At 32.7% G+C, this 23,958-nt stretch overlaps 1 protein-coding gene across 10 annotated transcripts in view; it reads left to right on the forward strand.

Moving 5' to 3' along the window:
- Pcdh15 (protocadherin related 15) overlaps positions 1-23,958 on the forward strand; it is an 802,311-nt gene that overhangs the window by 733,312 nt on the left and 45,041 nt on the right. For all 10 annotated transcript variants that reach the window (XM_033766616.1, XM_033766617.1, XM_033766618.1 and 7 more), the window contains 2 exons: positions 14,089-14,304; positions 17,051-17,139. In XM_033766616.1, coding sequence (XP_033622507.1) covers positions 14,089-14,304; positions 17,051-17,139 — 305 coding nt within the window. The remainder of the gene's footprint in view (positions 1-14,088; positions 14,305-17,050; positions 17,140-23,958) is intronic.

A 23,958-nucleotide genomic window follows, 5' to 3' on the forward strand; every position in this document is an offset into this window, starting at 1 on the left:
CCCTAGAGCAGTGATGTTTATATTTAAAAATTCTAAAATAAAAGTAATCTGTCTTTTTTGGGATATAGGTTAAATGTGTGGCCATATAATTTTTAAATAGATGTTTATAATGAACTGTGTCTTGTTTAATACATATAACATCTCTTTGATTTGCATTTCAAAATAGTCCAGTTGTTTCTTGATGAAAATTTTAACAATCATGTGTTTCAAACCTATTATACATCTTATTACATATTAAGAACAAGAAAAATTAGGTACCTTTGATATCAAAACTAAAATTAATTAAATTTATCAATAAATATATTTTCTTTAGTAACAAATATTTTCTAATTACATCTTACACACAAAGGACTGAACAATGAGACTTATGAAATGCAAATATTTTATCAGAATGTCTTGCTGCGAAGAAATATGCAGTCAACTCCAGAAGCTAGAACATGACCGGTGCCTTTAAATATACACTAAAAGATAAGAAACAGAAAACACCAAATGGATAGCTCCAAAATATTCAGAGACGGTAATAGTGCAGTGGCAACTAATCTTCACTGAGATAACCACCAGACCACTGTATTTTACGTCTGAGTGATTAGTCGTAATCTCTTCACTATGTCATGTTTCTTTATAGATGCGGAGCCAAGTCCTAAACTTATTTGTCCATACTCATATTAATAATAATTGGTAGAAGTGGAATCATGTTCTAAATGTATCAAAGCAAGCATGACTCCTTCTTTTTCGTACTGGGAATTGAACTCGGGACCTTGTGCTTGCGAGGCAGGCGGCGGCACCACTGAGCCAAATTCGCGGCCCCCTATATTCTTTTATAAGCATCGAAAGCAAAATTTGACTGCTTAGTAAACATGAGAGAGTCACAAACATGAACAGAAACAAATATGATATGTCACAGAGACACAGAATTGCAGTATGTCACAGAAAATATTATGTTAAATGTGTACTTCCACATATTTATATATAATGCTACTAAAAACAAGGAACTAGAAGAAGGGCTCCCAAAGGGGCTCCGAAAAGCCTTCAAACAGGTTATTTAAGTGGAAGACTACTTTTTTCAGCATTCATATATTTTCAGTAAGTGAGTGTATGTGTTGGTCTTAGTCACTATATCGTCACTGAGATACAATACTCAGTATTCACAATTCAAAAGAGGTTCATTTTGGCTCATAGCTTCAGAAGATTTAGTCCATGGTTGGCAGGCTCAGGTGCAGAAAGAGCGTGGGCGATATGCCTGCTGTGGAGAAAACCTGCTCCCATGATAGTAGTCAGGAAGCAGAGAGTGGGTGAGAGCTGAGTTGGTGACCCCCAGTGATCAGTCTGTAACCGAGCCTTACCTCCTAACAGCACACTGAGCTCTGAGTTCATCTGTGGATTAATCCGCTATGCAGTACTGTGATCCAGTCTACTTCCAAAGCCCCACATATGGACACATGAGGACTTGGGGTCACATTCCAGATCCAAACCCTCACAGTGTTTATACCGTATATCCATGAGTGTGCATTCTTCAACCTAGTAAACAGGACACATTTTATTTAAGGTAGAAGCAACCATGTTTAAATAATTGGAAACCTGAACTGAAATAAATCTTTTCTCCTTAAAAAAAAAAAGTGAGAGAGTTGGAAACCCAGAAGAACATAGATTGTTGGGTGAAAGATAGCATAATAAGTAATGTGCTTTGGGGGGGGAATAGGCAAAGTGTTGGAATGTTGAACTGAAATCAGATTGAAAATATGTCATAAACTTAGCATTTGGCAAGTGGGAGCCATCAGTTGTTTTTCAATTATTGCGAGAAACTTGAGAAAAGCCTGGAACTGGGAAGCATAACTTTGTCAGAACTGAAAAATATTGTAGAGTTAGAAAGCAGAAAGTTTGCTGATGGAATGGAAACCATACAAGGATGTATAGTAGGTCTAGGTGAGGCACAGCACTGGTCCATCCAGGTTACTCTCTGGTGTACTTTTCCTGCCCTCTCCTTCCTGGATGTCATGAAGTGAGCAACTTTACCCCACCACACACTTCTATCTTGATGTACTGCCCCACTTCACAACCCCCATGATGGGCCAGTCAACCATGAACTGAAACGTCTGAAACCATGAGCCAAATAAACCACTTCTAAATTGTGCATGCCAAAATTTGATACCAGCAACAGAACATCTGACCAATGTAATGTCTGCACTAGTTTCATTTCGAAAGTAAAGAACTCAAGTCATATTTTCTTTTGTTAGTACAGTGACTACATTTATTTTTATATGAATAAAAATTTACAACAACTTCAGAGTTCATTTGAATGCATCTTGGAAGGATTTTTAATTAGTCTTTATAATATCAATAATGAAGAAAAGAAAAACATAATTTATGAGGTAATAATATTTATTCTACAAAACATTTTACAAGGAAAGAAAAATAAAACCAAGAAGTGCTCTTATTTTATAAATCTAAGTATTATTTTGTACTGTATATCATGTATAACACAAAATATTGCAATATATACATTTTTAAAGAAAAATATTTTTCTTAAGCTCACTTTTAGTTTTTCAAACAGATTATGCTGTGATTTTTGGTACCAGTCTTTAAAAATAAACTTGGACAAATATTTACTACACATAACTCTGCAGCGGTCTTTCTAATAACTCACACTGTATTTAGAATGTCTGCATGATATTCTTACAGTATTGTTTTACTTTACTCTTTAGACTATCTCAGAGTTATATTAGACTGTTTAGTTCTACAAATATTAAATGCATATAGTGAAATTAGGAATTATAAATATTGCACTGTGGTAGTATTTCAGACATTCTTGTATAAAATCAATCACTGAGTATTCTTATTTAAAGTAGTCCTTCTCAGTCAGGTGTGGTGATATTCTCCTATGATTCCAACACTCCAGGAAGCTGAGGCAGGAGGAATCCAAGTTCAAGCCCAGCCTGGGTAATTTAGAGTCTGGTTCTGCAAAGACCCTGGGTTCAACAATACTTAACAAAAAACAAAATGAACAAGAAAAATGTTTGCTCTGTTTTTTCAAAAATTTTAATAGTCTTATAGATATATCTATTTGATATTTTCTTTTTCATATTTTATCATATGCTGAGCATATTGTCTTTGAAGTAAATGTTACCTTGTAGTTTCTAAAAATAAAAGAATGAAGTCAAAATATATTTAAAATGCCAAAGTTCTATTCTTTATCCCTTGGAAACAGTTTGACATACTAACAGTAGTAAGTTTAAGTTTGAGTGTTGAATACTTTAGCTCTTGCATTCTAAAACATTTTCACTCTGGAGGAAAGTGAGTCTTCAGTGCTGTTAAGTGTTAAAATGGGTGTAATTGAGAGGCTAAAGTTAAAGTTAGCATTATGGGAATTTAATGGGTTTGGAGGTTCTTAGGACAACACTAATTATTCCACTAATATTTCTGCATCCATAGTATTCATTTAGGCAACAGAGAGGAACAGTTACTTACGCTGTTAGAAAATTAATGGTCTCACCTATTCCCCTGTATGATGGAGGCAATTATTTGGTGATTTTCTGTTAATGTTGGGCACCTGTGTGCATTAAAAATTCCAGATGAGGTCTTAGAAATGGTAAGTGGTTGCTTGTATCTAAGCTTTCATTAAAATATAATTACAGAAATTATAATTATAATATTCATTTTTGGCTTTTATTCCTTTTAAACAACTGTAGGCGTAACTTTCCTGGTTTTGGTCATTAAAGGAAACTCAAAAGTCAGTGAATCAAATCTTCCAGGGTCATCTCCCCTAGATACTAATGACTGTGTCTTAAGCCCAGTATGAATTTTTGATTACAAAGAATGTTATGGAATAAGTTAAAATGGCATTAATTTTTAGTAAATTTGATCCACTTAGAATTTTGTGATGAGTCAGTTTTATTTTTTAAGCAACAATTTAGTCAAGGTTGTTAGATGTTCTATTATTACTAATAAATGATGAAATTTATTTACACCTTTACTGGAATATTTCAGTGAATTTTCCCAATTTTAAGGAAGCAGCACTCATATATTCATAAGTGGTTATATTTTAGAAATATAGCTGTTCTACTTTATTCATGTTTAAGTTCACTGATGATATTTTGGCAAATAGTTCCCTTTCAAACAAGTTCTTTTCACCCATAAAAACTTCTAAGGTTGTTAGAATTTTAAAATATTGATTCTCTCTTCATTCTCTCTCAAAAAGCCAAAAGGGAAAATTCTCTTTCAAAAAAATGCATTCTCAATGAAAATACAAACTAATTTCGGTTTATGCATCCAGTTACTTCCCTTTCTGTAGGGACAATGTTTTATAGGAGAGTATGAGTTACCTAGTGTGATTAGCTTTATCTTTTAAGGGGACGATTGAATGACATTTGTTTCGGTTGTAGACATATATGTCAATTTTACCTCTTATCATTTTATTTTATGTTTCCATTGTCATTTTTTATATCTCTTTTTTTCTCATTTTAAAAAATTCTTGTGTGTGGATATTTTTTCTTCATTTGCCTCCAGTATATTTTTGTTTGTTTGTTTGTTTTTTCATCTTTAATTGAGTTTATTGGTACATTTTAGGGATACAGTACAGTTACATTCATTGTTGGGATCTTGTACCTCTACATGACAAGTCTTGATTCTCATTTTTTCCCCTTACCTCTGCCCTCCCTTCACCCCCTCCTCCCCTCCCCATCTACAAACACTTTATTTTCATCTTTTCATTCTCTCACATTTTTTTTCTTTTCCCTTTTTACTTCTCCCCTACCCATCCCACCTTCCCTACACCTTTAGCTCCTTTCTTCCCATTTCTAAATGTCAGTACCTCCAATATATTTTTGAAGCATATACTTCATTTCTATTAAATAGAGGTTATTTTATAAATTTTAACATATATTTTGTACCTAAAACTCAGTGTTCCCTTTATCCTGAACTTCATTAAGAGTGTTATAATCTTTAACTCCCTACCCATCCCACCTTCCCTACACCTTTAGCTCCTTTCTTCCCATTTCTAAATGTCAGTACCTCCAATATATTTTTGAAGCATATACTTCATTTCTATTAAATAGAGGTTATTTTATAAATTTTAACATATATTTTGTACCTAAAACTCAGTGTTCCCTTTATCCTGAACTTCATTAAGAGTGTTATAATCTTTAACTTGCTTACCAGTGTATGTCTTAGTGAGTTTGGATGTTTCAGGCTATATTTTTCTACCACACATGATCCAAATACTGTGCTTCAAAGCCTATGGTCACATAGATTTACCACTTTCTTTTTTGTTCTTTGTTTGTTTGTTTTCATTAATTTTATTGGTACTTTTTAGGTATACAGTACAGTTGCATTCACCCTTGGGATCTTTACCTTTACATGACAGACTTGATTTTCATTTTTCCCCATATCCCTGAGCTCCCTTAGCCCCTCTACCCTTCCCTATTTACAAAGACTTTGTTTCCATGTTTTTCCTTTTCTCATATTTTTTTTCTTTTCCCTTCTTTCCTTTCCGATACCCTTCCCACTTCCCCTACTCCTTTAGCCCTGTTCTTCCTAATTCACCAAAAACAAATGCTGGCGGGGTAGTGGGGAGAAAGGAACCCTTCTCCATTGTTGGTGGGAGTGCACACTGGTGCAACCACTGTGGAAATTAGTATGGAGATACCTCAAAGAATTAGGATTCGAGGTCCCGTTTGGCCCAGCCATCCATCTGCTGGGTATCTCTTCCAAAAGAATTAAAGAATCATATCACAGTGATATATGTGCACCCCTGATTATAGCTATAGTTTGTAATAGCTAAAGTTGGAAACAGCCCATTTGCCCATAAACTGGAGACTGGATAAAGAAGATGTGGTTTTTCTATAAAATGGAGTACTACTCAGCCATAAAGAATGAGAAACTAGAGACATTTATAGCTAAATGGATGCAAAGTGAGGCCATACTCCTAAGTAAAATAAATAGGACACAAGTGTAAATACTAGAAACTTTCTCTGGTGTGAAAAACTCAACATTTACCACTTTGTGTTTCCCATGTTTTTCTTTTTTTCATGGTAAACTTTTTGAATTCTAAAAACGTGTTCACCTCACCCTTGTTTTTGAAAGACATTTTCACTAGGTCTAGGATTCAAAATGTTCAGTTATTTTCTCTCTGAACAAGGAGAATTTTTTTCTCCTACTGGCTTCTTTTAAACATTGCTTTTGAGAAACAAGCTATCCGTCAACTCCATCTAAATCCTTTGATAACTGCACTTTTGGACTGGGAATGTTGTGTAGGATTTTCTGCATGCTCCAGGACGTGGAGATCTCCATGTTCTGTGAAGCTTCCAAGGATGGCTTATTTATCAGGTTCAAAGTTCATTGTTTTTTTTTTAATTTTATATATCTATATTTAGCTAGGTAAGTAAAATTCTGTTTTGTTCTTGCCTCTCTTTTTTATTATCTGATCAAATATCTGCCAGACTTTAGCACTTTATGTATCTCAGATATTTAAAATAATTTATTTAAAAAATAAATAATTTATATCTTTGTATCTCTGTGAACAATTCTGGATAATTTCTTTTTTCCTATAATTTAGTTTATCATTTCCCTAGTTGGCTATGACTAATTTGTTAACAATTACCTTGTTATTTTTCACTAGCACACATTGGCAGTACATAACGATCACACTCCTCCTGGGGAGTTGGTACGCGTACGTAATACATCATATTCTTCTTTTATCCCCTTTTTCTCTATTCCCTTTTTTTCCCTCAATCTCTTGGCCTCCTTTCCAGTTTTTAATAAGATCTAGCTCCTTATTTCTTGTCTATCTTTTGTGTTGCTCTTTATATATTCTGAATTTCTCATATAAGAGAGACTATGTGATTCTTAAACGTTTGTGTATGATTTATTTCACTTACCATTATGGTCTGGAAGTACAATGTCATAAATCTTTTCATTCTTTATACATATTTTAAATGATATTTGTATTTTACTGAAACATATTGAATGTATCTGCTTCATATTGTGTGTCCACTTATCCGAATACCTGAATTTGTTGTGGGAATAAACGCTATTACTATTTCAATATACACATACTAGTTTTCTTGTGGAAAACTATTTTAATCATGTAATCTTTTGTGAAATATTTTTAGTTAGACTATTTTAGAGATTGCTTGGAGGTGAGTGTTTGTTTGTTCCTTTGTTCCTTTTTAGTTCTCACTCATCTAGGATCCCTGGACCATTATCAAAGATAATTTTTGTTACATGATTAGAATGTGATTTGCACATTTATTAGAGTTCAGAACTTTTGGACTTCAAAAACTCAGAATATTACTATTTCTCTGTGAGTTGAACAAATCAGTGGTTTGTAAATAAAGACTGAGCATTCAAATGAGGATGTTAGATTAAGAATCTCAAGGATGTTTTATTCTCACTTTACTCAATGTGAAAGTTTAAGACAGACAATGACACTTGAAATTCTGGAGTGGTGGTGGGGGCAGCAGATGAGAAAAAGACATGGTTTTCTCTTTCATTCTTACAATGAGAATATAGCTTTGTGAAAGTGAGTCTTACTAGATTTACTCCCATGATTGTGCTTTGTACTTTCCCATCTGCTTTCTGAACCTTTCAAGACATTGTGAATTAAATTTTAAATTCATCTTTTGAGGGGGGAAAAATCCAGCCAAATAAAAGCCATGATCAGTAATAATATTTCTGTACTCTCTCCTTCACGTGTCCATCCTGACTCTGATAACAATACAATAGATTGCTTTATATACAAGACACATTCATTTCTTATGGGTCTGCAGGCTTGGAAGTGCAGGATCAAAGGACCAAAGATTCAGTGTCTGGGTAGAGTTGTCTTTCTGGCTCATAGAGGGCTATCTTGTTTCTGTGTCCTCTCACAGAGAAGGGGATGAAGTGCTTCTCTGAGACGTTATGAAGGCAGTAGTATCATTCAGCAGGGTTCCCAAAGGCCCAAACTCTGAATAGCACCGCACCATGGATTGGACTTTAATATATACATGGGGGGGCAATAAGAAAAACTTCATTTGTTGTTTTCTTTCCATCTTATCCATTTAGGAAGAATTCTTAATTAAATTTATTCAGAATTATCTATTATTTCCATTTTGATTTTATTCCCAGAATTTAGTTGAGCTGAATACATTGGTTTTAGAATGAGATCTACCCAACTGTGCTATCTACCATCTGTGATTATGGGGAATTTACTAATCTTTCTGTTCCCAGACTGCAAATTTGAGCTCTGTATTGGCAATTTAAAGACATAGCATTTGAGACCATGTCTCAAAATTTAAAAAAACCCTTGTTTCAATTCTTGGAAAAATATAAGTAAAGACATAAATGTTAATAACAGTAGAACCGACTCAATGGAGAGGATGTTACAGATAATGATATGATGTACGTAAAGTTTTTACATAGCATTTGGTAAATTGCAAATGTTAAATAAATGTTAGCAGATAGCAAAAGCAGTAGTAATGTTATACAAATACTGTAAAAGAGCAACAGACTTCTTCATGTGAGGCTGAGTTCAGTGGATTGATTTCAGTGAATTCAGTGGCCTGGGAGAGTTAGAGATATGTCTGCATTTAAGGAATGATTGTTAAGCAAGGTTTTGGAGAGAGTGATTGTAGTTATTTTTTCTGAGAAACTAAACTGTGAAAAACAGGTATGGAAGTTGCGTGGGTATATCAGAAGTGTGTACAAAGTAAAAGCTTTGTTTATTTTTTTTTCTTTTATCTTTTTCTTTTTTTTTTTTTTGGTACCGGGATTGAACTCAGGTCCTTCCTCTTGCAAGGCAGGTCACCGAACTGCTGTGCTAAATCCCCAGCCCCGCTTTATTTATTGTTTAATCTGAAGGATATAATATGTTGCATTGTCTTCAGAAGAAGAGATTAAAAGGCCAAAGATAAATAGAGCATAATATGAGAAAAGATGGGAGTGACTAAGGTCAGAGCATAAGTACCTTCAGTGCTATAGGAGCGGTAACTATTGCTCTGGAATTTGAAGATAGTGATGCAGATATAGATTACCCTGTTAATTATGTTATGAGAACTTGAGAAATCTCACACTTGGTAGCTTCAATTTTTATGGAAATTAGAGCTTCTTCCTGTTCAGAAGGATACTGAAAAATATGTAAATTCTGAAGAAGGGTGTCTTTTTGATGTGGGAGAGAGAAAGTACAACAGTAAGCAAGCATTTTTAAATAGAATAAAGGCACAGATAATTTCAGAGAGTAAAATAACACTAGTTTGTCTGATTATTGAATTTCTGCACTCGGAATTCACCGGCAGTAAATTATGATTAGTTGAGCTAAGGGAACACAGGTCTTGTGTGACGGAACAAAGAAATGAGAATAAGGTAACCCCTGTGGCATCTACGATATAGTAGAAAACACAAATTCTGAAGCAATGGATGCAAACAGGAAGCTTGTGGAGCTGAAAACTGATTGAAAATAAAGAAGAGTTTTGAAAATGTGCCTTAGTTCAATATAATGATGGAAGTTGCAGTCAGAAATGTATACATTAAAGTGCAGCTTTCCCAAGAGGAAATGTTTTTCTAAGGCAAATGTTTCCATAAAACATGAGACAAGAGTGACTGTGGCACTGTATATGTGTATAAGGCAATTCAGTGGTTGATGAAAGTTACTTGTGCCTAAAAAACTGATGATAAGTTGCTAGATGTATCATCTACATGAAAACTGAAATTTATGAAGAAGTTGGAATTTAAAGTAGAAGAGATTGAGAGCTAGATTCCAATATTTTTATGCTCAGCAATAAGAAAAGTAATAAGAAGAATAATATTTATATTATACATAAATACATGTATTTTTGTTGAGGTAGAGGGTTTGAAAGGTTGATTCAAAAGTGATCTGAAAGCAATAATGAAGAACTAGAAAAGAAAATTAAAATAAGGGTATGAAAACCGCTGGGCATGGTGGCACACCCTTTTAATCCTAGCACTTGTGAGGCTGAGGCAAGAGGATTGCCATGAATTCCTGGCCAGCTATAAAGTTGAGTTCAAGATCAGCCTGAACTATGAGCAATACCATGTCTCAAAAAACCTACAAATGATTATGAGAACATCTTGAGCTGTATAAGAAAAATGTATTTATGGATTATTCTGTTAGGGGAGTTACAATTTTACAATTATATGACTAAAAAGTAAGAATGTAAATTTATTTTGTGCTTAAATTTCTGTCCTCATTGGTAAACATCATGATTTGGGAAACTTCTTTAATACTATGTTAAGAATTGAGATTATTATGTCAGTGACACTGTATTATTCATTATGTGGAAAAAAAATATATCTTAAAATAGTCTTAGATAATATTCTTATTTTATAGATAAGGAAATCTGAAGCTCTTTTTAAAATCACATTTGACTTTCGAGTCCATTTCCAAAGAATAATACAAAAGTAAATTAAAAAGTCAATTTCAAATTATTAAAAATAGAAACTGAGGGCTGGGGATTTAGCTCAGTGATTCTGCCACCTGCCTCACAAGTGCAAGGACCCAAGTTCGATCTCTGGTACCCGCCCCCAACCAAAAGAGACAAAGAAAAAAAAAAGAAAGTGAGTAGATATAGTACATTTAATGATTTAAATTCTTACTGACTTCTCATATCTTAACTCAGATTTAAAACTGTACTATTGATGTGACTCTGTATAGGAAAACATAGTTATGCTTTCATTTATTTCACAAAATGCATATTTGTTTGTTATCTGAGTAAGACTAGAATCTGTACAGTCCATATCAGCCAGTGATATGTCACATAAACGGATTTGGGTGTTAAATCAAATATTTGTTATAAATTGAGTCGACTGAAATTTAAACCTAATAATTCCTGAAATTGTTCATAAGTGCAGGCAGAATCCACTGGAATTTTTGCTATCTTACTATTCCTCAGCTATACATACTTGAAAGACAAGAGAGATTTGAAGAAATGCTAATGATCCTTGCAGCTTTGCTGAAAGAATATCTCTAAAAATAAGATCTTGAAATTTCAATGAGTGTATATGCTTAAACAGTTTTATATATTTTTTTAAAAAGCCCAACAAATAGTACTTCTAAAAATTATCACTTCGGACTATTTACTTTGAAAACTTGTAAAAGAAAATAAATATCTTGGGTTAAAATGACTAATTTTACATTTAAATTTTATGTTAGATGATTATTTCAGATACAATATGTCACAAAATACTTCAATCATTTAAAATATGACTATTTTGTAGTCATAATTTAATGAATTAAGAATATTATAAAGTGAAGTTGTTTCTTGAAAAAGTTAATCAGTAGGAACTGTAGAAAGTATCTTAATGTACCAATCACTATGATTTTATGGTAACTGTCTTTTCTTCTCTAAATGTGATTGTGTTGTTATGCAGCATTTGTTTAAAAGTGACTCAGAATCTCATAACACAAAATTGAGTGAAATAATTGAGAAAAGACATGGAACATATTCTGATTCCATCAACATAAAGTTTCAAAATAGGTATAACTGCCAGGTGTGGCAGAATTGCTACAAATTGGAGAACAGCCAGGGTTACATGGGAGTTCAAGACCAGCCCGAACCGCAGGGCAAGACCCTGTCTCAAAAAACAAACAAGCAAAGGCATCACTGATCAATGACACAGAATCAGGATAATAGTTTCCCTGAGGGGATGACTGAAAGGGCATCAAATGCACTTTGGGGCTGCGAGGATGGTTTTTTCTTTTAAATTTTATTTTAGCATAGCTTATCAGTGCCTGTTTATAGTACTTAATATTGACCTTCCTCGTGGGGAGTTGATACATACACATAGCACATCTTAATTCTTTTTCTTTTCATCCCCTTTCTCTCCCTTCCCTCCCCTTAGCTGTTTCTTGATCCCTCCCTTTTTATTTTTGTTAACGTAATGTTTGCATTCCACGTGTGGAATTGTTGCATGTGCATAACAGACAGATCCAGTTCCTCTTCCCCGTCCCTCTCCCCTCCCTCCCTCTTCTTCCATGTCTTGATCCCTTTCCCTTTGGAGAAAGATGTCTCCTTACTTCCTTTTATTTATCTTTTATTTTTTTTATTTCTTAATGCAGATGCTGATCACATAGGTGTGTTTATTTTACAGAACTTTATCATGCCATTCACTTATATCTTATATAATTTCTGGCATGTTTGTTATGCCTAAATAATATTTATATTAACAATCAATAGTTTGCTTCTGAGGAAATTCCTATGATTATCAGAACTTTAAAAGGTTAATATTCCACCAAATATTTGACTGATTTTTCATTAATTCTAAATTTTCTCAGGGTATGTAAATGAAATGTCTTGGATTATTTTATTTAGATTGTTAAAATTTTACTTTAGAATATGCTTTTCATTTCTTACATTTCCCTTTATTAAATAAATAAAGCTCATGGATCAAAGATTTTAAAAATAAATCTTTAATAACTTTTTCTCTATGCTCTTTTATTTTTTTCCTTTAAGTGAAAATGTGACCTAATTGAAATCAAATTATCATTTCTCTGATGCCAAAACTTCAATTCTGGTATAATATAAATTATACAGATCATATAAAGAAAGAAGGTATTAGGTTGAGGCCCTTTCTAAAGCTAAAAATGTTAACTCCTTTAGAAAATTCATGAAACATTTGTTCCTAAATTATATATCTGGGTTATTTAATTTAAATTAACTTATTTTTATAGGTAGATAGGATTATCCAGAAATGTTTTAAATGGTCAGAATATATAAAAAAAATATTTAAGTCAAACACATGAAGTACATGATACATACTCATCTTAATACATATTTGTGATTATTTACTGTGTCATATTTATTCCAACATTAATACTTATTATGTAGCTTTTGGCTATTTAAATTTAATTAAAACTAGATGTAATTAGAATTTCAGAACCTATCCATATTAGCCTCATTTAATAGTGATGCACGGCCAGTGCCTACTTGTAAAGTATCTCTGTACCCAGATGCTCTACTGAACAGCACTAATTTATATAATTAAAGCAATATATTCCTCAAAGAGATTTTTTTATTATCAAATAGAATTATTTTCATGCATTTCTTAGAATTGTAGTGGCAAATCACACAATCTTAAAGCATGGTATTTAGCAAAAAATTTTTTTAAAGACTAGCTATACAATAAAAAGTAATATTGATGAATAAAAATGCATGTTATATGTTTAATATAATGAATAATATTTATGCAGCCTTACCTCACCACTGTTTTGTCCACATATTTCATTTTAAAATAATTTTATAATTACAGTATAAAAAATTCTCTTAAATGCAATCAGTAGATCCATTCTAGTACATTATGCTCAGAGCTGTATTTACAGAGAAGTAGAAAAAACTTTTTTTTTTTTTTTGTACTGGGGATCGGACTCAAGACCTTGCACGTGCCAGGCAGGCACAGTGCCACTGAGCTGAATCCTCATCCCAGAAATAGAAAAATTTTAAACAACAAATTACTCCTTTTGAATTCTAAATGGTAAGATATTTAAACACATAGATCATAACCTCCTACCACCAGGAACCAATCTCTTAATCGTGATACAGAAAAGTTAAAAAGAAAATTGTTTCAGTTTTTTAACCTTTTGTAATTACGGTGTAGCATCAATTATTTAAAGTTCTTTTATGCATCCCTACATTTATTCGTTAGAAACATTGAACTTTGATTTGCCTTGCTGTCACATGAGACATACTAGTCAATCTCTTATGTTCATCACTGTTAGGCTATATGCTAGATCAAAAGCACAATCATGTGAAATTCCTACTACCCAAAAAATAATCTTAAGGGAAAAAGGCAATCCAGTCCTTCAGCTGATTTGAATCACAATTCAGAGTTTAACTCCTCAGACTATCACACAAAAAAGTTATATGACTGACTCTGCTATTGGTTACTGTGCCCCTTGTATTCATAATTCCTTAGTCATTATCATTTTAATGAGCACTAAGGCAACACTTTCTGTAATATACATAGTGATATTTAAAATATGGATTTTAGTAAAGTTTTGTCATTATTACTGAAGAAACAATGGTGTAGGAAACAGAAATAGAGCCTTCAAGAAATGGTGTTTTTTTTCTGTGATGTATAATGTGTGTTTTTGTCCCCTCCTAGGCTACTGATAAAGATACTGGCAATTATAGTGCCGTGGCATACAGGCTCATAATACCACCAATCAAAGAGGGAAAAGAAGGATTTGTGGTGGAAACATACACAGGCCTTATTAAAACGGCTATGCTCTTCCATAATATGAGGAGGTCCTACTTCAAGTTTCAAGTTATTGCAACTGATGACTATGGAAAGGGACTAAGTGGAAAAGCAGATGTACTTGTAAGTAGATCAAAATCAGATAAAGTAGGTATATTCGATATTAGCCAGTCATTGGTGTTAGAACTTACAATACTTTTAAGAATAATTTAAAATAGGTTTTCTAAAAGATGAATGCATTTTCATCCAGATTTTTAATATTCAGACTTTTGTAACTAAGAAAATATTTTATAAGCACTTACCTTCCAATAGAAGTGATTTAATTGTTTTATTAAAATACTAATTGATGGCACTGATGACCCTTGACTAAGTTTTATATGGCTATAGTTAGGAATATCATTTTTCTGTTGTGATTTTTCTCTTAGGCTCTGCACAAGTTTAGTGATCATTTCTAATTGCAGTTTAGTACAGTATTAACTCTTACCTACAATATTTAACACAAATTCATATGTCCAGTGGAGTTTTTGGTACATTGAGTTTATTGGTACATTTTACGTATACTGTACAGTTGCATTCATTATTGAGATCTTGTACCTTTACATGATAGGTCTTGGTTCTCATTTTTTCCCCTTGTCCCTTCCCTCCCTTCACCAACTCCTCCCCTCCCCATTTACAAACACTTTGTTTACATCTTTTCATTTTCTCGTTTTTTCTTTTCCCTTGTTACCTTTCCCCTACCCTTCCCACTTTCCCTACACCTTTATGTGGCTTTTCTATAAAATGAATACTACTCAGCCATAAAGAATGAGAAATTAGTTTCATTCATAGGAAAACAGATACATATTGAGGATATACTCCTAAGTGAAATATATAAGTCTCACACGGGTAAATACTGAATAGTTTCTCTGGTGTGAAAAACTATAATAGTAGAAAGGGCTGTGTAGGAAGTTATATTCTTAATTTAAAAAATTGTTACCAGTACACGTTTTCAGTAAATAATGATTAAATTCCTCCTGAGGAGTTGGTATTTGTGTAAACCACATCTTAACTATTTTTTCATTCCCTCCGCCTTCCTGCATCACTTGATCTCTTTACATTTTGCAAAATATCTAGCTATTTCTTTTCTATTATTCACCTTATATTTTGCTCTTTATTTTTACTTGGGCTTTTCATAAAAGAGAAATAATGAAATATTTAAATTTGTGTATCCAATATACCTTACTTTACATTATACTCTCAAGGTATATAGTCTTATAGACAGAATTAAGATCCATCTGTACGTTGAAGCAAAATTTAAACATCTGTGTTCAGATGCTTATAATGAATTCGGTGTACAGAGATGGTAGTGGTGAAGTCAATTGCTTGCTCATAGGTGGTAATCAGACAGATCCCTGGCTTACTCTATTCTCAATCATGACTTAATAGGCTCAACACAATAGTTTGAAAAGTTTTCTAGTTAGTATAAAACATTTTTCATAATATTTCAGATTTCTTATTGTTAAAAACTAAAAGATCCACCAAATCTGAACTTTTTTCCATGTGAGAAGATTCAATAGAACTGTGTAGTTGCTGTGCTCTGTGCCCTGCTGGTTCATCACATTTCCGTATCTAGCATTTAAGATTTTGGGCTACTTTACCTATTTGAGTTGTTTGCCTGATTGCTGAATGCATATCATTTTGGGACCCCTTATAGAGCACCTATGGATAACTATATTGAGAGAGCTTGAAGACTATATAAAAGTATATGACAGCATGAAATTATGCCCTACTGTACATTATGTTGAGATATATTAGATATATAGTAGTGTTTATTGGTGTGTGTGTATATATAAATATAAATGTGTGTGTGTGTGTTTATATCTATATCTCTATCTATCTTATCTATCTATCTATCTATCTATCTATCTATCTATCTATCTATACAGGACAACATGTAATTTGACTTCACTTTTGTTTTTTTTTTTGGTACCAGGAATCAAACTCGGGTCTTTGTAGTTCCAAGGCAGGCGGCGGAACCACTGAGCTAAATCCCCGGCTCCACACTTTTTATATTAATATTGGGTAGGACTAATGAACAGAAGCTCTGGAAGAGACAGCTCAAATTTCATCAGGATTAAGTTATTAAACATTGTTAACTATAACATACCATCTGACAATATGGCAAAAATATGCCAGTTATTTATGACTTTCTTATTTTCAAATACAATGATTAACTGCCTGCTTGTTTAGAGTTAAGTGAATTAAAACCTGTAGAATATTGAGAGATGTAGATGTTACACTGTTAGTGTGAAGTAAATAATTTTTTTTATTTTCTATATAAAGGCATAAGAGGAATGCAGTAACATTAAATAAAGAGCGTATCATCAAATGTTATTAAGTTGACTTCCTTCTGCTCCATATGATGATCTAGCTACACAAATAATTAAAATACTATATATGGTATCCTCACAAAAAGAATTAAAAGGAGCTATATATCAGATTATTAGTCAGTGAAGAAATTATCTTTCAAGATTTGTAAAATATGAAATGTATTTTCCACTATCTTGAGTCTTCTTTATCAAATTTAAAATAAAAATGCTTACCTCTATTGTGACACACACACACACACACACACACACACACACAATGAGCTGAAATCACTTTGCACTTTTAATTTCTAAGTAAATAACAAATCACCTACCATTTTCAACCTGACTCAGTTTGCCTTAAGGAGTAGAGAATGTGTAAGTTTAAAAAAAATCATTTCTTCCTGAATTTAAAAATGAAAAAAAAAAAAGAAAACTGCTGGATCTATTCATAATAGAGAAAAGATAATAACATATGAATTGTAGAATTAGTGAGTAAAATTTAATTTTTTTTCTGTTTTCAGGTCTCTGTGGTCAATCAGCTGGATATGCAAGTCATTGTTTCTAATGTGCCACCAACTTTAGTGGAAAAAAAGATAGAAGATCTCACAGAGTAATTAATTTCATTTACTTATACATTTATTTTCATATGATTATAATTTTAATTCCTTTAAGTTATTTTATTCATTGCAATATTCAGATTAAGCATATTTTGAAAAATAGAATATCATATTTTTAAATGAAATTTAGTTTTGAGATCTCATTATTCATGCATCAACCAAGTTTCAAAATGTTAAGGTATATTAATAACATCCCTAATTTTAATATATCATTTGATTTTTCAATCTAACATTATTCAGAAAATTTATTATGTCAATAATCTTATGTAGTCTAGTAAACATTATTTTTCAAAGTGAGGTATCCAGATTGCTAGACTTATTTGTGGAAAACAAAGTAAAGATTAATTTGAAGCAATGTTTTTAATAATTCTATAGTATGCAGCATGATCTTCTGCTTCCTGAGCAGCGTACATGTGACATAGCTAAACATGTTATCGTTGACTCAAATAGACTTCTCTTTATAACACTATTGATGATATTACTCTATTGATGTGTGAGATTATTATGTTTATTATTATTTTCTTAACTATCCAATCTAGCCTGACATCATTTTGTGATTTATATTTGGCATTTCTTTGCATTTACTGGTTTTAGATTGACACATCTCAATTATCATTGTCAGATTGCTACTTGGTAGGAAAATTTCTCTACCCCTAAACTGCCAGAAGCTTAAAAAAGTCAGATAGCATCTATTAGCAATTCTAAGCCAAATTAAACAGAATGAACAGTAATTGAAGCATAATTTATTTCCTTGTGTGAGCTTTGTAACAGTTGTTTCATATTTCACAAATTCACCCTAATTACTGTCATATGAAATATTTTATGGAGGGAGTGACTATCAATATCATACATGGAATAAAGGTATCTTTATATATGCAGAAATAAATTATTATATATGCTTAACCTTTGTCAAACTAGTAGCTAGCTACATCTGAATAATGTAGAATTAAACCTGTCTCTTAGTTGCTTTAACATCACCCCTAAAGTCATATGCTTGCACTGACTACTCCATTTTTTAAAAAAAATGACAATTTTTTCAACCTGTTACCCTTTGTAATGCTTTATTTTTCTTCAAAACATTAATCTTTTTCATATGTCAATTTCCCACTAGAATGTAAGTCCATGAAGATAGCAAATTTCTTCTTTTACTCCTGTAACTCCAGGGATGTAGTAGGCGTGGGGTATAGTTAATTGAATGTGCATTTTCTACCAACAAAATCATGATGCTCTTTTTTATATTGAAACATAATTTATGCAATAAAGTAGAAAAATCACAAAACAAAGTACAATGTCATAGAAATGTATAACCTTAAATGACTGACATGGTTATGATGATAATAAACAAGAAAAATTGCGGTAGGTTAAGATCGTTATCAGAGGAGATTTGAAATCATTCAACATTAAATTTGAAACAAACTTTGACAAATGCAATCTTTGACAGCATTTGTTAAGAGCTAGTAAAATTTATAAGACTATCATGACAATGAAATTTATAAAACATCGAGGACAATGAAAACTGCAATCCTCAAATGCATAATAAATATGTTATGGAATTTTATTTTATATAAAATATTTTATATAGTTGCCAGCTATATTAGCTTTCGTATTGTGGGGACACAATACCCAACACTCGCAATTTACGGGAAAGGTTGAACTAATCTAGTACTTTTGGTGAATTCAGTACATGGTTGAGAAGCTCCAAGGCAGGAACATCATGGCGAAAGTGTGTGGTGAAGCAAAACTGCTTCGTTTGTGGGAATCAGAAAATGGAGAGGCAATGCCAGAGAGGAATTACAGAGAGACTGGATAGGATGCAAAGGTCACACCCAGCTCCTCGGCCCACTGAGACACACCTGGGATCATGCTCCACTAATCTTCTAGGTGTTTCTTAATCCAATGTAATTGACGTGTCAGGATTATCCGTGGAGCATCCCCAAAGTCGGAAGGTTGGGATACGGAGATACCAGGTTTTCTTCACATTCTTTTAGCTTTGTACTGAGGTGCAGGTCACGAATGCATATATACAAATGTGAATCTTATTATACTTTTGTGATCTGTAGACAAGCTATTTAATATTTTAGGCCACACTTTCTCACCTTGAAAATCAGAACAAAGACGTCTACCTTTTGATGGTTTTGGTAGAATTAAATATGTTCTTGCTAGGGTAAGAAGGGAAGCTACGTGCATACCCAATTCCTTTTTCTTCCTTGTGTTCAAAAATTTAAAAAAATATATACAAAAACATATCATAAACTTTCTGCTTTTGTCCTTTTCCCTCCTTGACATTGGCATTGAATCTGAGGGCATTCTACCACTCAGCTACATTTTCAGCCCTTTTAAAATTTTTGTTTACAACTCAGTATTGTTGTATTTACGATGATGTTAAACAGGATTTCAGAAAGTTTTCATCTTGTAGATTTGAAATTCTGTATTTGTTAAATAAGAGCTGTTCTTATCCAGTTATTCTCTTACCTTGGTGGTCACTATTTTACTTCCTAATTCTACATAGCTGACCTTTTTTGAGGTATTAGATATTAAATTCAAGAACTTCTTAATGAGATTACATTTCCAGTGCTTTTATTTAGTTTGTTTATTTGTTTATTTACTGCAGTACTGGAGACTGAACCTAGAGCCTTTTTCATGTTGAGGAAGGATTGTGCTAAGACATAAAGTTGCTCAGACTGGGTTTGAATTTGAGATCCTCCTGCCGCACCTTCCAAGAATGCTGAGATTACAGGTGTTTACCACCAGACCATGCAGATTTCATTACTTTAAATATGTTATATAAGTGGAATCGTCCAGTATGTCTTCATTTCTGATTGGCTTAGTAGCAGAGATTTGTCTCTGATATAGCATATTACAGAGTATTCCCTTTATAATACTAAGTGGTATTCCATTATGATTGCGTATTACATTTTCTTTATCCATTCATCTTTCAATGGACATTTCAGTTTCGCCTTCACTTTAACTCTAGTGAGTGATGTTGCTGAACATGGGTGTACAAGTATCTCTTGCCGTCCTTGCTTGCAATTTTTGTGGATATATACTCACAAATAGAGTTGCTGGATTATGTGGTAGTTGTATCGTTTAAAGCTTTCTGAGAAGCATATATGTTTTACTGTAGTTGTGCCATTTTACAATTACACCAACAGTTTACAAGTGTTCATATTTGTGCAATGTCTGCCAAGTACTTGTCATTATTGTGTTCCTTTTTTGACAGTAACCCTCTCAACGGGTTGAAGAGCATATTTAAGGTGGTTTCCATTTGCATTTCTCTGATGATTAGTTATGCGAGCAACTGTGCACATTCCGTTGGTCCTTTTTATTTTACCTTTGGGGAAATTTCTATTTAAACCTGAGTGTAATCCCAGCATTCTGGGAGACTGACACAAGAGGAGCTTAGGAATCCTAGCAATTCAACAAGTCCTTGTCTCAAAAGAATAAAATAAAACAAAACAAAATAAAGTGAAAGAACTGGGGACATAGCTTATAAAAAAAGAAAAAAGTCTATTTGAATCATTTGACCATTTTAACTTGATTGTTTGATTTTTATGCTTGCACTGCAAAAGTTCTTCATATATTCTGACATTAATCCCTGCCAGATACGATTTGCACATATTTTCTACCATTCCAGTGTTGTATCCATTAATGAACAAAAGTTTCTAAGTTTGATGTCTCCCGATTTGTCTGTTTTTGCCCAGGTTACTCACCAGTGCTGTTGACATCATGTCCAACAAACCATCAAATACAATTATGAAACTGTCCTCATGTTTTCTTCTAGCAATGTTTTGACTTTGAACTTTACCTTCAGGTCTCTCATACATTTTGTATTCTATTACCTATGGCTATTCAGTTTTCCTTCTAGCACGTTTTTAAAAAATGCCCTTTTCATACCTGATTCCTCTTTGTAGATTTTTTTTAAAAGTCTGTGTAAGTTTAAATTTCTCCCAAAAGAAGTATATTTGATCACATTTTAAAAATTGTATAGTAGATGGAAATTGTTATAAGAATAGTGGGACCTTATACCACAATGAATCTCACCTATTCACCATGTCAGTATGTAGGTGTGAGTAATGAAAATATAAACATAACTTAGATAAACAGTAGAGTGTCAGTTAGTTAATTAAAGATAAGAACCTATTTTTCCAGTGACCAGACTAATTTACATATTCATGCAGTGTGCACATTCTTAGATGACAGGTCATTTCATCGTCAAAGCCACTTTCTGTATTTCCCACGATACGCTCTTATGCTATGAAGAGAAAAACTTGAATTGCATGTGGTTATCACCTTATTTTTCTCTTTAGTTCGACCCACATTTGAGACCAGAATATAATCTAAAGTTTCTTTGTTAAGAATTAAGTCAGTACAAATTGGGAGACTTGAAAGAAAAAAGGATGATTTGCTACATCTACTTCATAATGGCAAAGGTTCTGCAAAAAGGATAGCATAATTTGATGGCTAAGTGAAGTGCCTGAAAATAGAATGCTTATACTAAATTTTAGCTTCTGTAATATGATAACAATCTTTTCACATTTCCCTGGGATGGACCTAAATGGCTCTACTAAACTTTTTAAATTTTATTTTTGTTATGCTTATAAAATTGGCTGACTCTTCTGCATAATGAAATACATCCTCTTTTAATTAAATTAATATATTCAAAAAATTCAGTAAAGCTCTATGCCCCCTCCATGCGTGACCTTACATATATATGCTCTGAATAATTTTACTTTTTCTTTTTTTTTTTTTTTTTTTTTTTTTTTTGGTACCAGGGATTGAACTCGGGTCTTTGCGCTTGCAAGGCAGGCCACCAAAACACGGAGCTAAATCCCCCAGCCCTTACTTTTTCTTTGAGAATTTATCTTTGTGTATTTTTTGCTTCCAGATTCCTTTAGGTATAGGGGTAACATCTGTGAATATAAGGGTAGGGAAATTTTACTATAAAAACCAAGTAATTACAAGTAAAAACCACAGGAGAAAATAAGAGATGTTCCTTTTTGTCTTTCTTATACCTTCTTCTTCAAAATGATGCCTACATGAGTGAAAAAATTGGGGTTTCTAAAAAACAAATTCGAGGAGATTGTAGAAAACAATGTTTTGAGAAGTATCAATTAAAGAGTTTAAAAATATCCTACAATTTGTAATTGATAACTTAATTCTTAGAGTTGCTCCAGCACTTATCTGACTTTCAAAATACCATACGAAAGTTTAATTTTAACAATACATTATTGAATATACATTATTGAATGAATATTATTGAAATAGTTATTGAACCTCTTTTCCATGAAATATTTTTATGGCGTTTGAAATGTTCAACCTACAGTCACTAGAATTAGGGTTACAAAACACTTTCAGAAGTACAGCCAAGACACATATTCCTAGAAGGAGAATTCATATGGCTCTTGGGAGACAAATTTATGTAATAAGTAATAAATGCCAGCACTTATATATTCTTTATGTCAGTGTAATAAATACTTGACCTAGAGCAAAAGGCTAGATTTATTTTGAATTTAGAGGTTGTGGGCTTAGGCTGCAGCCAGCAATGACAAGCCATGAAATCTTGGGCCAGTAAATTAAACACATCGAGTCCTAACACCCATATATGAAAACTATGGATTATTCAATAAAAGGGAAATAGTTATGAGTTGTAAACACAGATTAGGCAGTGGACAGAGCAATCCTGCTGCATGGAGTTTATATTCTCTTACAGGAAAACAGCCAATAAATTAAGTATATTAGTAAAATTAACATGTGATGTTAAACAGTGAAAATAGCAATAAATACAAATAAAGTAGTGAGTACAAAATCATAGGAGACAGGTGGCGCTGTTTTATAAAGGGAGCCTCTCTGATAAACTGAAATCAGAGCAGAAAATCCAGTGAAGTGAGGGAAAAAGTCAGGTAGCTGTGGGGAAGGACAAGACACAATTACTGAGCAGAGGGGAACTGCAGATATAAGTGTAGAGGTAGAAGCATGCTTAGAATTTCAAATTACATACAGGAAACTAGGAAGTGAGGTATATAGGACTTCACGGTTTACTTAGAAGACTTCAAGGTCTGTTATAAGATGCAAAGTCCTTGGAACTGTCCATTCGATATGGTAGCCCACTACTATTCAAAGACCTTCTTTAGTTTTATACTTTCTTAGTAATTGTATTCTACAATTAAACTGCCAGTTACATGAGAATTTTCTCTAAGTGTGCTTAAAAGAAAGATATAAGTGAGGATAGAGAATTATCAAAGTTAAGCTAATTTTGAACAGATAATAGAACAATGCGATTTCAATACTACAGCTTTTAAAAAATGTTTTCTGAGTTATAATAGTACGTAAGATCCTAATGAGATAATTGACCATGTGAAATAGGAAGAAAGGGGCTAAAGGTGTAGGGAAAGTGGGAAGGGTGGGGGAAAGGTAATAAGGGAAAAGAAAAAATATGACAAAATGAAAAAATGGATGGGGAGGGGAGGAGGGGGTGAAGGGAGGGCACAGACAAGGGGAAAAAATGAGAACCAAGACCTGTCATGTAAAGGTACAAGATCCCAATGATGAATGTAACTGTACTGTATATCTAAAATGTACCAATAAACTCAATAAAAAGAAAAAATGTTTTCTGTAATAGCAATATAAGCTGTAAAATAAGTTGGAGCTAATGAGTAAAATATAACACAAATTATGTGTGTAATAATGAGTCCTACATATTAATATTCAATGAAAAACATATGAGTACTTTTTAGAAAATAAATTCAGTTTGTTTAAAGCTTTGAAAATTATTTGTTTCAATACAAATGGAATTTATTTTTGACTTTTCTGGA

This window comes from Fukomys damarensis, unplaced genomic scaffold (assembly GCF_012274545.1).
Source record: "Fukomys damarensis isolate Sample0158 unplaced genomic scaffold, DMR_v1.0_HiC HiC_scaffold_20, whole genome shotgun sequence".
Classification (NCBI taxonomy): domain Eukaryota; kingdom Metazoa; phylum Chordata; class Mammalia; order Rodentia; family Bathyergidae; genus Fukomys; species Fukomys damarensis.